Below are 15,268 nucleotides of genomic sequence, written 5' to 3'. Positions count from 1 at the left end.
CCCCAAGGCTGCAAGAGGAGGGCCAGGCAGAGGACCCCAAGGCTGCAAGAGGAGGGTCAGGCAGAGGACCCCAAGGCTGCAAGAGAAGGGCCAGGCAGAGGACGCCAAGGCTGCAAGAGGAGGGTCAGGCCGAGGACTTCAAGGCTGCAAGAGGAGGGCCAGGCCAAGGACCCCAAGGCTGCAAGAGGAGGGCCAGGCAGAGGACCCCAAGGCTGCAAGAGGAGGGTCAGGCAGAGGACCCCAAGCTGCAAGAGGAGGGCCAGGCCGAGGACTTCAAGGCTGCAAGAGGAGGGCCAGGCCGAGGACTTCAAGGCTGCAAGAGGAGGGCCAGGCCGAGGACCCCAAGGCTGCAAGAGGAGGGCCAGGCAGAGGACCCCAAGGCTGCAAGAGGAGGGTCAGGCAGAGGACCACAAGGCTGCAAGAGGAGGGTCAGGCTGAGGACTTCAAGGCTGCAAGAGGAGGGCCAGGCAGAGGACCCCAAGGCTGCAAGAGGAGGGTCAGGCCGAGGATTTCAAGGCTGCAAGAGGAGGGTCAGGCCGAGGACTTCAAGGCTGCAAGAGGAGGGCTAGGCCAAGGACCCCAAGGCTGCAAGAGGAGGGCCAGGCAGAGGACCCCAAGGCTGCAAGAGGAGGGTCAGGCCGAGGACTTCAAGGCTGCAAAAGGAGGGCCAGGCCGAGGACCCAAGGCTGGGCTCTTTCCCAAGTATCCCTTGGAGTGTGACTCGACCTTTAACCTCGCTACCTTCCTGCAGGCCCTATTCTACATGTTTGCTTCGGCTTCCATGGACTGCCCATCTATCATCACATCTAGGCCATGAACAAGGCATCACCTTGCAAGAGATGAATGACAGGCCGATGTGAGGTTTTCTATGCTGCTGAGTGTGCTACTGGCATGGAAGTCCTTCCATGTGTATGCTGTTCTCACGAAACGGTCTGTATTAAAAATGTTATTGTCAGAGCTCTTCAGTTTTTAAAGTTTCCTTCCTTCAAAACACAAAGAAAGAACAGGCTTGGTGTACTTGGCTGTGATCAAAGGAGGCTAAGGGAGAAGGATGAGGAGCTTGAGGTCAGCCTGGGCTCCAAAGTGAGACACTACTAAAAATGAAGGAGCACGGGGAGAGATAACAGGAGGTCAGGCAGCATGTTCACCGAGGGTCAGCTCTTCAACAACTGTGAACTCTCCAGCTGGTTTTCCTAAATCTACCTTTTGATCAATCATTAGTTCACACATTAACTCATTGTGTTGGAAACAGAATGCAGGCAGTGGCAGCACACATCTTTAATTGTGGCATTCAGAAGGCAGAGGCAGGCAGATTTCTGAGTTCGTGGACAGCGTGGTCGACAGAGTGAGTTCCAGGACAGTCAGGACTACACAGAGAAACCCTGTCTCAGACAACAGCAGCAGCAACAACAACAACAACAACAGGAAAGGAAGGAAGGAAGGAAGGAAGGAAGGAAGGAAGGAAGGAAGGAAGGAAGGAAGGAAGGAAGGACGGCGGGAGGGCGGACGGGCAGGAAGGCAGACAGACAGAAACAGAGAGGACCACGGTCTTCCCATGGACCCACATGTTCACAGAGGTCCAGGTTCTCATCCAGAGTCCTAACCACGCCCCACCTTTGTTTCCACTAAGCTTCAGTAGTGAGAGGTAGCACCCATTTCCCACCTCCACCTCTGCTCATTATACAAACGCCATAATGTGTGTGGAGTTTGATACAACACCCCGTAACATCGACACGTGTGTGAGTGCATGCACTCACGCACATCAGTGGTTTGTCCGCTGGTCACCAGTGGCCCCCTGACTCCTGAAGGATGTCACTAAGAGAGCACCACAGCCCCAGCAGTGTTTCCAATGCCTGTGCCAACACTGTGATGCCTTAATCCACATGCCAGACCCCACGCTGGGCAGTGCCACAGAACTCCCCTGAGGAAGTGCTTAGTGCCCTTGAGGAAGTCACAGGCAGGCTCCCTAACAGCAGAGTAGGCAGGATGTTAGGGGGTGTGCAGAGTGGGGAACAGAGGGAGCAGGTGAAGAGGACCAAACAGGAAGAAACCTGCCTGAGACACTGTGCCCTGTGGGGACTGGTATGGGGTCTTCCAAGAATGAAGAAGACCAAAGCCAGGAGATGTATGCTGAGAAAGTCTAGGCTAGGGAGGGTAAACAATGGTATTCTTGACAAAATTCATCTAGCCTTGCAGGAGCTGAGACCAGAAGGCTCAAGCAGAGGTAACAGAATGTGCTAATGTCCTGAGGTTAGCTGGCCAGAGCTGAGGGCAGGGTGAAGAGCAGGGCAGACCCTCAGCAGGACCAGACCTGCTGGGCTGGGTGCCCAAGCACCCCACAGGACTCCATACTCACCACAACACTTTGCAGGGGGCTCTGGTAGCCGGTGGGACGGTAGTGCTGTCTCTCTGCCCAGTCGGTGTGGACATCCCCAAGGAACAACTCCTCGACTAGATGAGGTGCCAACCCAGGCTGCTGTTGGATGTGACGTTGCAGGCACAGCAGACTGAGTTCATGCATGCTGAAGCCCAGTGCCACCATGCAGTCACCTGGGACCTGGGAGCTCAGAAGTTCATACAGTGTCCCTGGCAGCCAGGCCTGGCCTGGGGGTAGCCGTCCTGTGCAGTCCTGACCAGCCTGGGTCTGGTTGAGGCGCCTGGCTATGTCAAGCAGGGCGTGGTGGCTGTGAAAGACTATACCCACCTTGTGCAGATGGTAGTCGGCCTCGGTGGCACCCGGGGTGACCCAGGAGGCCTGGCGCAGATGAACTTTGCCCTTGATGAGCAGTGAGTGGGTAGGCTGCTGGCAGGAGGGGTCCCTGTAGTAGAACTGGTAGGCTCAGAAGAGGTGGTTGGAGTAGAAGGTGTAGGAGCGGGTGAGGAATTCTGGCCCTGGGTAGACCCGAGTTAAAGACCAGCCTGGTCTACAGACTGAGTTCTGAGACACCCAGGGCTACAAAGAAAACCTGTCTGGGGTAAAAAAAAAAAAAAAAGAAAGAAAAAAAAAAAGAAAGAAAGAAAGAAAAGAAAAGAAAAGAAAAGAAAAGAAAAGAAAAGAAAAGAAAAGAAAAGCAACCACCAAAGTATCACAACCACTATGTTTCACTATATTTGAAACAGCATGGGCTGAAGCCCAATCCTATGGCTCTTATTTTGAAATAGTCATCTAAAGAACCCTACATATAGACGAAATTGTTTCAAAGAAATTTTAGACCCAATATATTCTAAACTAATAAAGTACCCTCCCCAGCATCCTCAGGAGACAGGAGGCTGCCAAGCCATGTCACACCCATTATTACAGCAGAGGAATCAACACCCAGAGCTGTCACTGGCAGGGCCATCACAGGGACCTAGGGCCAAGTTTGCAGAAGCAGATGACAACCCCTGCGGGAGGCTCACCTGACTCCTAGCTTCCTGGCCCTCATACCACCTGCCTCCACAGGTGGGAGAACTGGAGTGCAGCCTGCACTCTCTGAGCTTTAAAGGCCTGTGATCAGACTCAGGAAACTACCTAGAAAACACAAGGTGTGAGGCAGGAGGGGCGGCCCAGAAACAAAGGAGCTCAGACTTTAGACTAGAGAGAATTCTCGTGTGCAACACATGCACTACATCTGACTAAGGATTATGACGCAGCCATCGGAAAGAACTGTGTCTGAACAGAATGTTGAAAAACACATCGCTCATAACTAGCTGATACAGAAAACACAGAAAGAGGCTACATTAAACTCCTCTGGTGAGTGAGGGAAAACAGGAAGTGCAGGCTGGCAGCCAAGGAGTAAAGACACCCTAATTACTCAGTGCACTACCTCACTACAGAAAGGTCCATATTAAAGTTAGCGCCTACCAACATGCAGCTACCCTGTACCTGGAATTTACTCCATATCTGGCTATTTCTATGTTTTCTACATAAAGAAACCTCCTGGGCCAGACATTACAGCACAGCTTTAATCCCAACACTGGGAAGGCAGAGGTGTGTGGGTCTCTGTAAGTCTGAGGCCAGCCTGGGATACACAGTGAATCCTAGTCTCAAAGAAAAGCTATGTAGTGTGGAATGCTTCTCCAAGAAGCCTCATTCCCAGAACATCCTGTGAGTACAGAAATATTGTCCTAATTCATTGGCTGCACAAAACCAACAGACTTAATAGTCATTGTAATATAATTTATAAAAATCAAAACATGTTCAGCACAGCTGTGGGCTCTGTAATTCTAGAACTTAACTTCAAACTTTGACAGAAATTGTTATCAGTATAAGAGATACCCTCACTTACTAATGATACACACTGTTCAAATCAGTGTAGTGGACTATGCCTGAAAGTGCAGCACTTGGGAGGCTGAGGCAGGAGAACTGCTTTGAGTTCTCAGCTAGCCTTGGCTACAAATCACACCCACACCACACACTCACAAGGCGGGGGACAGAGAGACACAGAGAGACAAACAGATTTGCTGTGAGATTCTGGGCTTTTCGAAATAGGAAAATGGCTGCATTTATACATACAGCATAACCCTTTACACTTCCTTAGGACATCCAGCAGGACAGACCCAATGGAAGCTGAATTTTATATATCCATCCCCAAAAGATCTTTAAAAAAACTATTTTTCCTGTTTATAATCTTTACCCCATCAACTAACAAACATCTAGTGATTTTTCTCTATATAAAAGACCAAAATCCATGTTCACTATGACCATATCGAGCAAACCATTTCCTGTAAACACAGTCTGTGTGCACAGAGGGGCCACTGAGGGATACCTACCTGAGGGACTGAGTAAGACTGCAAAGCACCAACTTCTCTGAGTTGCAGCCACTGCAATATAAATAGTGGTTCATGGTAGTTTCAATCTCTCAGGCTGCAGGACGCACCCAAGTTGCCCCTCTTTGTTACAGACAACACAGCCCATTGAGGACATGGCTGGTCTTCTGTGGCTCTACTCAACTGGATTTCTCATTTCACCAATGTGAGAAAGGGTAGCATGTAGCTGGTTGGTTAGAATAGATTCTGATCTGGTTTCCCTGTTACTGAAGAACCTAAGTAGCCATTTCAGAGCCCTCCTCTGCTTTGGGAAGTATGCTCATTTTTTTAGGCTCTGCTCAAACACCTATTTTATAAATGGTTAGGGAATCCCTCCAACCAGGAGAGATTCCTCTTTATTATGCTTTAACAAGTTACTGACTTCCATATGTCCGTATGTGGCTGGCTCTGTTTCTAGGCTTCCCAATCCACTATCCATTTTCTTTACATTTGTACTTGCCATACCTACTTAACTTCCCTGAGACCCACTCTCCCCATGTTGCCCTTCCCTGAGTCAGTTGCCTTAGTTCCTATCACCTGGTCACCAGCAGGTTCTTGAGGGTTCCACCCTCAAGACAGTCAGAATCTGTGTATCTCTCACCTTTCATTGCTGCTACTCTGGTCCATCGTACTTGTCCATCATACCTGTCCACTGTACCTGTCTCTCTTGCTCTGAAGGTCATATCATCACAGAGCTCCCACACCTAGTCTAAATCACCAGACATAACAGCCAGCCCATTTTTAAAATAAATCCCTCCAAATCTTTCTCATACCCATCACAGCACAATCTCACCTTTCCAGCAGCCTCCTTGTCTGTGCCCTTAAAAGCTCACCTTACCCTTCTGCCATTCAAGGCACAAGGCTGCTGCTATTCCTTGACCTCAGGGGCTCACTGCCACCTGCTCTGCATTTGTCATTCCCAGGGTCTAGAATATCTTCCCCCAAATATCTCAGGTTTACACCAGTTGTATATAGGTCAACCTTTCAGCTCGAATGTCACCAACCTCAGTGAAGTGGCTCCCCTAATGCCCTATTTAAAACGGAACCCTGAAGTCAGGATATAGATCAATGAAAATGCATAAGCCAACCATGGACAAGACCCTAAGTTCCATCTCCAGAACCTCAAAATCTTTTAAATATTTTAAAAAGTAAAAATAAAACAAAAATCTTTTTAATTTTTTAAAATAAAACACACAAATCAAAATAAGTAGAACACATAAAAAATAAAAAAGCAGAGCTCTTCTCAAATCCTTTAACTCATGCCTGTCTTCATTCAGCATTCATCTTCAGCTGACACAAGAGTCCAATTTTTCTCACTGAAAGATGAGCTCCATAAAAAACAAGGATTCCCTGCCCCAGCTCCGAAAAAAAGAAAAGAAAAGAAAAAAAAAATAAAAAAACAAAAACAAAAAAAAAAAAAAAAACAAGGATTCCTTAGGGTTTCCTCTACAGGAGCAGAGGCATGCTGCAGGCAGCAGGAACTGAACTAATGGTCCAGGCTCTGGGTTGGACTCTCAGGCTAGAGAGATGGGCACTACTGCTTCCCATGCAGAAGACTAGAGATAGAGCAACTGGTCTGCTGGAATGGAGGAGCCCATCTAGAACTAAGACTGAGAATGAGCATGCAACTGAGACCAACATGGACGATCTCTAAAGTTCAAGTGTGGCATGAGCCTGAGTCTCGAGGTCTATTATAAGCTTTTCAAACTAACGTACATTATTCTCCCAACACAGTTGATGTGTGATACAAGCTTGAAGGAGCCAGCAAATATTTTTGAATAGAGAATTATCAAGGTCATGTTTCAATTAAGAAGGATTTTCTGAACTAGGCCTGGTGGCACAGGCCTGTAATACCTGACAACCTATGAGGCTGAGGTAGGAGCAGAAAAGGCCTGCCTAGGCAGCTTAGAGACACCTATCTCAAAATAGAAAGTTCCCTTCCCTCACAAAGGAAGGCTGGGGATGAGGCTCCATGGTAGGGTGTGTGCCTAACATTCATGGGATCCTGTCAGTTCCCAGCACTAAAGAAATAAGAGTCTGTCAACTGTCTATGCAACAGTTCAAAGTATGACAGAAGCAAGAAGGCTGAGAACACAGTGCTACATTCTGAAGGGTGTGTGCAATGAACAGGCTGGCAGTTTACTGATTTAAATGGTCTCACTGGTGTAAGAGTAGGGGAAAAGGGAATCGAGGATGTTTGTCTAACTGAACAGAAAAGCATTCCCAAGACACAGGATCACACATAGGGGTAAGAATCACCAAAGAAGGTGAGGCTGGCTGAGTCTACGGTTTCCATGACAACCAGGTTGACAGAAGCTCAAGCCAGCCAAAAGAGCCAAAGAACCTCCTGAAGCCAGAGTAGACAGGGCACTGTGTGGAAACATGGTTGAAAGGGCAGGATAAGAAAAGCCCAAGGCCAGAGTCCTGTAAATGGAAACAGAGGCCAGAAGAGGCCAGCAAGTCTCCAGGAGAGCCAAGGACAAGTTCAGGTAGGTGTCCTGAACAGAGAGAAACCTATAATAGAGAGGACCCACAGAGGGGTAAGGAATGATTAGCCCAGTGAGGATGGAGGGAGAAGGGCTCTCTTCCGGGAAGGGCATCACAGGTACATCTGGAACAAGAATGGAAGAGACAGGAGACAGGAGAGGAGAGGAGAGGCCTGGGGAAGAATCAGGGAGCAAGAAGCCCTGGGTTGAATGAACACACCATGCCCAGTCAATGGGCTGTACAGAGCTGAGCACTGTGCCAAGCACAAGGCTTGGGGAGGAAAGCGACAGGCCCCAACTAACACTGTACACCAAGGAAAACACAGGGTCAAGTGTGAATCCTAGTATTGGAGCATGAGAGAGAGAGAGACAGACAGACAGACAGACTGACTGACTGACTGACTCAGAACTAAGCAGGAGAGCAGGGAAGATGTCTGTGTACAAGTCCTATGGCGAAGGAGAGCACAGGCTAGAAGAAAGATGACACTGATCAGATGGGAAATGACAGCCAGACTTCATCTGGTAAAGGATCCAATCTGTACCGTACTGGCCACCGGGCAACGTTAACAAACTTAAGCAAGATATGACCAGATTTGCATTTCTAAAAGTTGTACCAATGTGGAGAAAGACAGGCCTGAGACTGGAAGATCTGTTAGGAGCTATTAGTCAGCCAGAGCAAATCAGTCGGACCACAGAGGGAACAGGGTAGAGGGGGCCATGGCAGTCATGGCCTCTCCAGGCTGCTCAGCACAGATGTGAGTCCTGCTCAGTGAGCTAGCAGGAAGGGATGCGGGCAAGGAGAATGTGGTACCAAGGGCATGAATGCTACAAAAGGGAGAATGTCCAAGTACCACAACTGTGGACGCAACAGGTACACCTCAAGCTGCCCTGAACTCGCCACCAGCTTCATGTCATTGTTCCGGGCACAACGCATACAGAACCTTAAGTTGCCCTCAACCCATAGGAGGGATGCTGCTAATCACCAGCTAACTCGCACCACCCCGCTTCTTTGCCGGGGCCGCACACAGGTAGGCTCAGGGATCATCTGGGAAAGGTCCATTTACTTCAGACACTGCTTCCTAGGCGCACTCACCTTTCCTGACTCACACTCTGTCAATCTTTGCAAGCTGAGGAAAGCTCTATCATTCATGACCTCTGCTGACACCCAAGAGGTGGTTGGAACCATGGCCTGCTCTCGTCCAGGGTTTCTGGGGAGGCAGTTATAAGTGCCAAAGACCCTGACAGAACGGGCTGATCTTCGCAAGAAGGGTTGGTGCACACGCTGCAGTTAATAGCCTCTACAGGACAAAAGATAAACCTAACACTGGGCAATTACACCTGAAGGAGTGACTGTGCTGGATGGATTTGTGCTTGCAATGTTCCCATCAGTACTCAAAGGACACAGGCTTCATTAAGTTGAACTAAGTAGCCTTTCTTGAATAGATTATTCAAGTCTACCCAATGAAGGAAAGCATGCAAGTCTTGTACATAAAATGTTTTAAAATGTCAGGGCTGGAGAGGTGGCCCAGCAGTTAAAAGCGCTGTTTATTCTTCAAGAAGACAGGGGTTTGATATCCAGTACCCACATGGCAGCCCACAACTCTTCTGAAACTCCAATTCCAAAGGATCTGACACCTTCACACAGACTCACATGCAGGCAAACACCACATAAAAATAACTAAATCTTTTTAAAAATTAAACAAGCTAAGACCTTCAAAACAAAAGAAATTACCCCAATGGCCATTCCTTCATAGCTGTAAACCTTCTACCTCACTCTACAGAGAATGAAACTGTGTGAACCAGCACTAAGGAACTATCAGCAGTGGGGGTGGGGAAAACATGTATTAAATATCCATCTAGAAAACCAATTCTAAACAGTGAGTATGTATTTTTAATATTATATATAAATAATAAAAAATTCCTTATGAGGCTATATATTTTAACAGCAGTGACTCCAGACATCCCACACACGGGAGGAACCCCAAAGAACCCAAGAGGGCCTGTTTCCAGTCAACAACAGCTCCTGATTAAAGAATGCATTTAGCGTTTTGAAAAATGGAAATTCTAGGAGGTATTTATTACCACCCCATTTCTTTCTAAGATAATCCTAGAATGACTGTCAAGTTCAGTGGGCAGAGCTCTCTAAGCCACTCCTGTTTCTGTAGCAGCACTGCCCGGGTCCCCGAGTAAATGCTTCAAAGAACCAGTGAACAAGGCCAAAGTTCTGAGTGTGATGTGCTGCCGTGCGTGGGCCTGGAAGGCCCTGAAATGACAGCAAACGAGACGCGCCGGCACCATAATGCACCCTTGTTTTAGTACAATTCAAGGTTCTTATTTTATGAAAGACTCCTCCTGACTAATGGAAGGCTCTCGTCTGTGTTCATCTTCTGTCATTTTGCAGACAGTCGTGCTCCTTCCAAGCCAGGTCAGCTTTCAAATGGCAAAGTTTCTACCAAATGAAGAGAGATGGAGTAGTCTGGGAGGAAGCTCTTCATCTTAAAACTCAAGTTTCTTCCTCTAACATTCTCCGGAACTTATTCCCTTGTCCCACCCCTCATTTCCAACTACTCAGCCTAAGACTGCAGGCGCAGAGTACATCTCTGTGGAAGAAATCATAATAATAAAAGATGGTGTTAATGCCACCTAACAGTCAGGCGGGCTCTCTAAGAAGCATTCGTTCAGACTAACTACTGTGACAAGTCAACACACGGGTGAAAAGTTACTAGGGAGCCGCCAGGCTGCCCGACACAAGCCCTTATGAAGAACCAGCCTGCCTTCCAAGTACAAGGCCAAGGACTGCACAAACATCTTTAAGAAAGATAAGAGAAAGCTGCCTTCTGGTTCATTGTTCTCCTAGGGATAAGGTTTCAGAAGTAAATAGTACTGTCAATGAAGATTTAAGTTTGACTCGAGCCCAGTAAACCTAATGCCACTCGCTTTTTTGATGAGCATGCTGGTTAATAATTAAATACATGAAGATGATCTATTCAGGATGGATTTAAACCACGGCCATAAAGAACCTTAAGCACGCTGCTGACATTTTGTTGTGCTGTAAAGCACAGTCTGCCAACAGGACCCTGAAATGTTAAGGAAACCAGAGCTCTGACCCACTGAGCAAGCCGTGGAAAGGTAATTACTGAGGATAAAGACTAGATCCTCTTGTTGGGAGGCTGCTTCAGGTTTCTTCCCACCAACTCGACAACCTGAACCAACGAGTCTAGGCCTCTTCTCTCCATTCAGAAGACAGTGTCTACCCACGAGCTTGGAGTGCGCGAGTACCTCTGCCCAGGTACTTGAGCTGTTTCTGACTTCCCAAAGGTCACTGGCTTTGAACCAGCTTTTGCCAGAACAAGACAAGGAGGCCTCGGACCCAGCGAGGTGCTTAGCTAGCAAAACCGGCTATGACTTCAATAGAAATTAGAGTAACCCAAAATATACAAGACACCACACATCACAGGGGAGATCTGACAGGAGAGAAAGGAAAGACAAACCTTTGAGAGGTCGGAGGCAGACACAAGTCAGAGCTCCCAGGAGGATGTAAGAAGCAGTCAGACCCTACAAGGCCTGGATGGAGAAAAGAGAAGGGGACACTCCTCCCATAAGCTTCTGAAGTCTTTCGCTCTCTCAGAAAGTGCCCTTGTCTGAAGGAACTTCTATTCTGAACCCATAAAGATAGCTCACGAATATCAGGAGTGAAGGAAGCCCCACACACTCTGCTTTCCATTACCTTTTTCCTCGGGGGGTTTACTGTAATGCAATGTAGCATGGCCCACAAGACTAAAAAAAACATAGAAATGGATGGGCTGTTTTCTTCTGTATGTGTGTGCACGTGCGTGCACGTACATGTGTGTTCATGCATGTGTGTATGTGTATTACACGCGTGTACTTGTGTGTGCATATGCAGCTGTGTGTATGTGTGTGTACATATGTGTGCATATGCAGGGTGTGTGTGTGTGTGTGTGTGTGTGAGAGAGAGAGAGAGGGAGAGAGAGAGAGTGTGTGTGTGTGTGTGTTGCTAGGGACCAAACCAAGAGCCCACTACCACCGACCTACATCACACTTTAGTTGTTTTTGTGGTGTTTGGTTCTATTTTTATGTTTTCTTGAGATGTAGCCCAATTTGATCTTGAATTCACAATCTTCCTGCCTTAGCTTCCAGAGTACTTAGTTTACAGACATGTGTCGCCACGTCCAGCCTATAGCACATTTAAATTTAACACAAATCACACAAAATTCCCAATATTATGACCAGTGCTAAATCCCACGGTAGTGTCTTCAACAGCAGTGAAAGACCCATGAGTCTCTGGGTGACAAGTACTTTGATTAGCTTGTAAATGTCATTCATTTAGACGAACCTCAGAAATCAGAGTCATCATTCTGGATAACATGAAGGAGCCCAGTTAAATCTGAAGGTTCTCACCCTCAAATGAATTCCCTTAACACAAAGAGCCAATTTACTGGGCCTCTCATTTTACCACCTCAGCACTCAGCTTAAAGCAAACAAACCAAGAAACTGAACACCCCAGTTGGGATTGGTGGTGCCACATACAATCCCAGCACCAGGGAGTTATGGCAGGAAAACCACTCGCTCCATACTGGCCTGAAAGCTTAGTGAGACTTCATCTGCAAGGCAAAGGCTCCACACTAATACATGGCTGGCACTCACAAGAAACACCCCCCAACCCCCATCAAGTTTCCACACATCCCTGGACGACTCTTCCAGAGTGAAGACATTCGGACACTAAACCCCTGGACTATCTCCTTGGCAACCAGTGATGTTGGCTGGAGAAGTGTCACCTTCTTAGCACCACCACCGACCCAAAGGTAAGAGGGCAAATGGCACCCTAGGTCACACACACTGAATTGGAAGAGCTGGAACACTCTCCTCCTTCAGAGGCAGTAGTGTATGGGGGCTTGGGGTATCAAGATCAGTCAAGTCATTACACCCAGTGGGTGTGTAGACCTGACACTGTGTACTAGCCAGTCTGGCCCTCTACTCTGACCCGCAACTCCTAACCACAGCATCTCCAAGAAGCAAGTACTCCGGCTTATAGACCTCCATGCACAGTACTGGCCAGGCCCGGACACTCCCACCCACTTCCCCCTTTCTGCCACTGGACCTTTGTAACCAGATTCAATGATACTCTGTCACCTCCCATTCCCTGGGAAGTTGTTTCCCCACACTCTCTAGTCTGGGTCACCTCATCTGCCCCCTTTTTCCCTGGATGCAAAGGAAAGGTGGGTGTCGGAGAACAGCAGCCGAGAAAACCAACTGACATGACAGCCCCTCCCTAAATTGAAAATATGTCTACGTAAAAGTGGATTCAACCTACTTGACTTTTCTGAACATCACCACTGATCTCAACATGCTCCAGACTTACATCAGCCTACAGGCCCACAGAACCCTATAGCACAAAGTCCATCTGATCCCAACAGGCTATCCAAAGATGTGTTAAACCAGCAATACCAGCAACGGGGAAGCAGAGACAGAAGGATCATGTCAGCCTGAGTGGACCTCAGACGGTGAGAACTACAGATCTCAAAGAGAAGGCCAGTGCGACAGTCGGCAGACAAAAGCACTGCTATGCCAGACGCCTGCGAATTGTCTTCTGACCTCCACACACTCACTGTGACACACATACCCCTCACACACACGATACATAAACACACAATAAATAAAAACACACGCCGAAGAGCTTCCGTGCATGTGCACCCCCCACCACAGAGATGGACACTCTGTAGACATGAGGGGATGCAAACACAAAACAATTATGCAGAGGTACAGTGATAACCAGATGGCGGCGGTTCACGGCTGTGCGGTCATGCACAGGTCCATAACCTGGAAAAGGATCAGAATTCAAATTCCCAAACAGTTGCTACCAAAGGCACACCACTTTCCTGTCACTACCAAGTGGGATTCCTGGTAAGTGGGGGAGGGGGGGACCTCTGGTGCGGAGGATCCACATTTAAACGGATGCTTTTATTTAAAATCTGTTGTGTACGTGTCTGTGTGTTTGTTCACAAGCCTGCTAGGCTGCACCTGCTGGGGGTAAGAGGACAACATGCAGAAGTCAGTTCTCTCTTTTGACCATGTGAGTCTCAGGGATTGAACTAAAGTCCTCAGCCTGGGCAGCAGGAGCTTTTAAATGGTGAACCATCTCTACAGCCCAGGGTCAGGCGGCCTGAGGTTTGTGTTTCTAGGTTAACCGGAGGGCCTTTGCTTCCTTGTAAGTGTCTTTGCACACTCTGAACCTGGAAGGCAAGGTGGACATTCACAGCTATGAAGCATTTCCCAAGAGTTTGTGGGTACGATGGCTAAAAGTGTTTGAAAGTCCGAAATCAGGACTCAAAGGCGACGACTAGGTAAGAGCTGTGATCCTACGCTACTTCCCAACGGCAGAGAAACGGGTGACTCTCAGCCACCCAAAACCGTGAGCACCAGCTGTGGCCTACATGTAGGCAATACACAGAGGATCACATTGGCCAACCTGAAGCACACCTCCATTGAGTCCAACTTCATCCTTCCCTTCCCAGTACTTCCAGCCGCCTGCCGCCATCTTGCTTAGGTTGTTGAGCTTTATAGGCCTCCAGTGCCCAGTCTCATGACTCAAAATATGCAACGAAGCAAGGAACAGGCTGGGCACGGACCCTGTTGCTTTCTGGACCTTAAAATTAGTGAATAGAAATATGAATACACACATACACACACACTTCTGTGTGTATATACACATATATAGTACATGTATGTATACACACTATCTATAACATGCATATGCCATGCATACACATCTGTATAAATGCACTTTTTTAGTCACCTGTGCACGCCTGCGTGTATAAAGTTCACCTTTACACACAAATGTATACAAAAAGTGTACTACATAGAAAGTATGCACAGACTTCGTGGGCTGTAGACCCCCGACAGCTCGCTGCCCCGGGGGAGCTGAGGAGAAGAGTACTCAGGCCGATTCCATGCACTGACTCCACATGCATGCATTAGGCGCCTGGTGCATGCCGGCCTCAGGCGGACAGTGTCCTGCCCTCAGGGCGCGTCCCTTCCGGAGCCGGCCGCTGAGTGACAGCTCCCGGGTCGGCCGCCCGCTTACCTCGGAACTTGAGCTCGTGCTGTGGCTCGAGACTCAGGACCTGCTCCACCTTCGCCATGGTCCTCCCCGTCGGGGGCGGCGGCGCGGGCGGGGGGCGGCGGCCTGGGTGGCGGGGCACAGGGGCGGAGGGCGAGGCCGCGGTGCCGGGCGAGCTCACGGCACGCACGCACGTATGTACGCACGCCCCGACGCACGCACGTACGCACGCACGTAGCAGCTGCCGGGCTCCGGCAGTGGCCAGAGGCTACAGCGGCAAAATGAAGACTGCGCATGCGCACGGTTTTCTGGGCCACTGCGCAGGCGCAGCCGGGAGGTTGAGGGCGGAGCCTCCGTGGCAGTGGGCGTGGTCTCTCGAGGCTTGGGAGGAGGGGGCGGTCTCCAGCTAGACTGTTCAGTAAGCGCCTGTGGGGAAAACTGTTGTTAAGTGCTTTACTTAATAATAATAATTAACAAGAATAAACTTCCACTTTCTTCACGCACGTGTGGTGCCAGGCTCTACTGAGCCTGAATATAATAAAGTACTTATTATTCTTACAAACACAATGTTTACTTACGGGTTAGTGATATGTGCCAGGCCTTGTGACAGTTCATAAATAACAATTATAAAATATAATAAACTGGCAATTACTGTTTGCTTATTTCGTGCCACTCTGCTGAATGCTTTCAGTAACTGTCATAAATAAAAGCTACTCTGCATTCAGTGTTTACCAAACCACAGAGCACTACACCGAACCGTTTGCTGATAGCATTATTTGTTTATGCAAGAAATATTCAGAAATACAATAACCAGAAAACGACCCGCTTCAGACCTTGCTAGGACCTCACTGAGAGAATAAATTAGTTACACACATAAATCTCATTAAAAGTGTCTGGGAGCCTAGCTCAGTCTAAT

At 48.3% G+C, this 15,268-nt stretch overlaps 1 protein-coding gene across 2 annotated transcripts in view; it reads right to left on the bottom strand.

Moving 5' to 3' along the window:
* Nucleotides 1-14,550, bottom strand: part of Vapb (VAMP associated protein B and C) — a 42,772-nt gene extending 28,222 nt beyond the window's left edge. The window contains exon 1 of one of the 2 annotated variants that reach the window (NM_021847.4): nt 14,377-14,550. In NM_021847.4, the coding sequence (NP_068619.1) occupies nt 14,377-14,434 (58 nt within the window). In that variant the 5' untranslated portion in view covers nt 14,435-14,550. Of the gene's footprint in view, nt 1-13,772; nt 13,914-14,376 lie in introns of those variants that run through there. The other variant, XM_006235706.5, reaches the window with a different exon arrangement.
* Nucleotides 14,551-15,268: the final 718 nt, after the last annotated feature.

Source organism: Rattus norvegicus, chromosome 3 (genome assembly GCF_036323735.1).
Source record: "Rattus norvegicus strain BN/NHsdMcwi chromosome 3, GRCr8, whole genome shotgun sequence".
NCBI classification, from domain to species: domain Eukaryota; kingdom Metazoa; phylum Chordata; class Mammalia; order Rodentia; family Muridae; genus Rattus; species Rattus norvegicus.
This window is presented reverse-complemented; position numbering and strand designations above follow the sequence as displayed.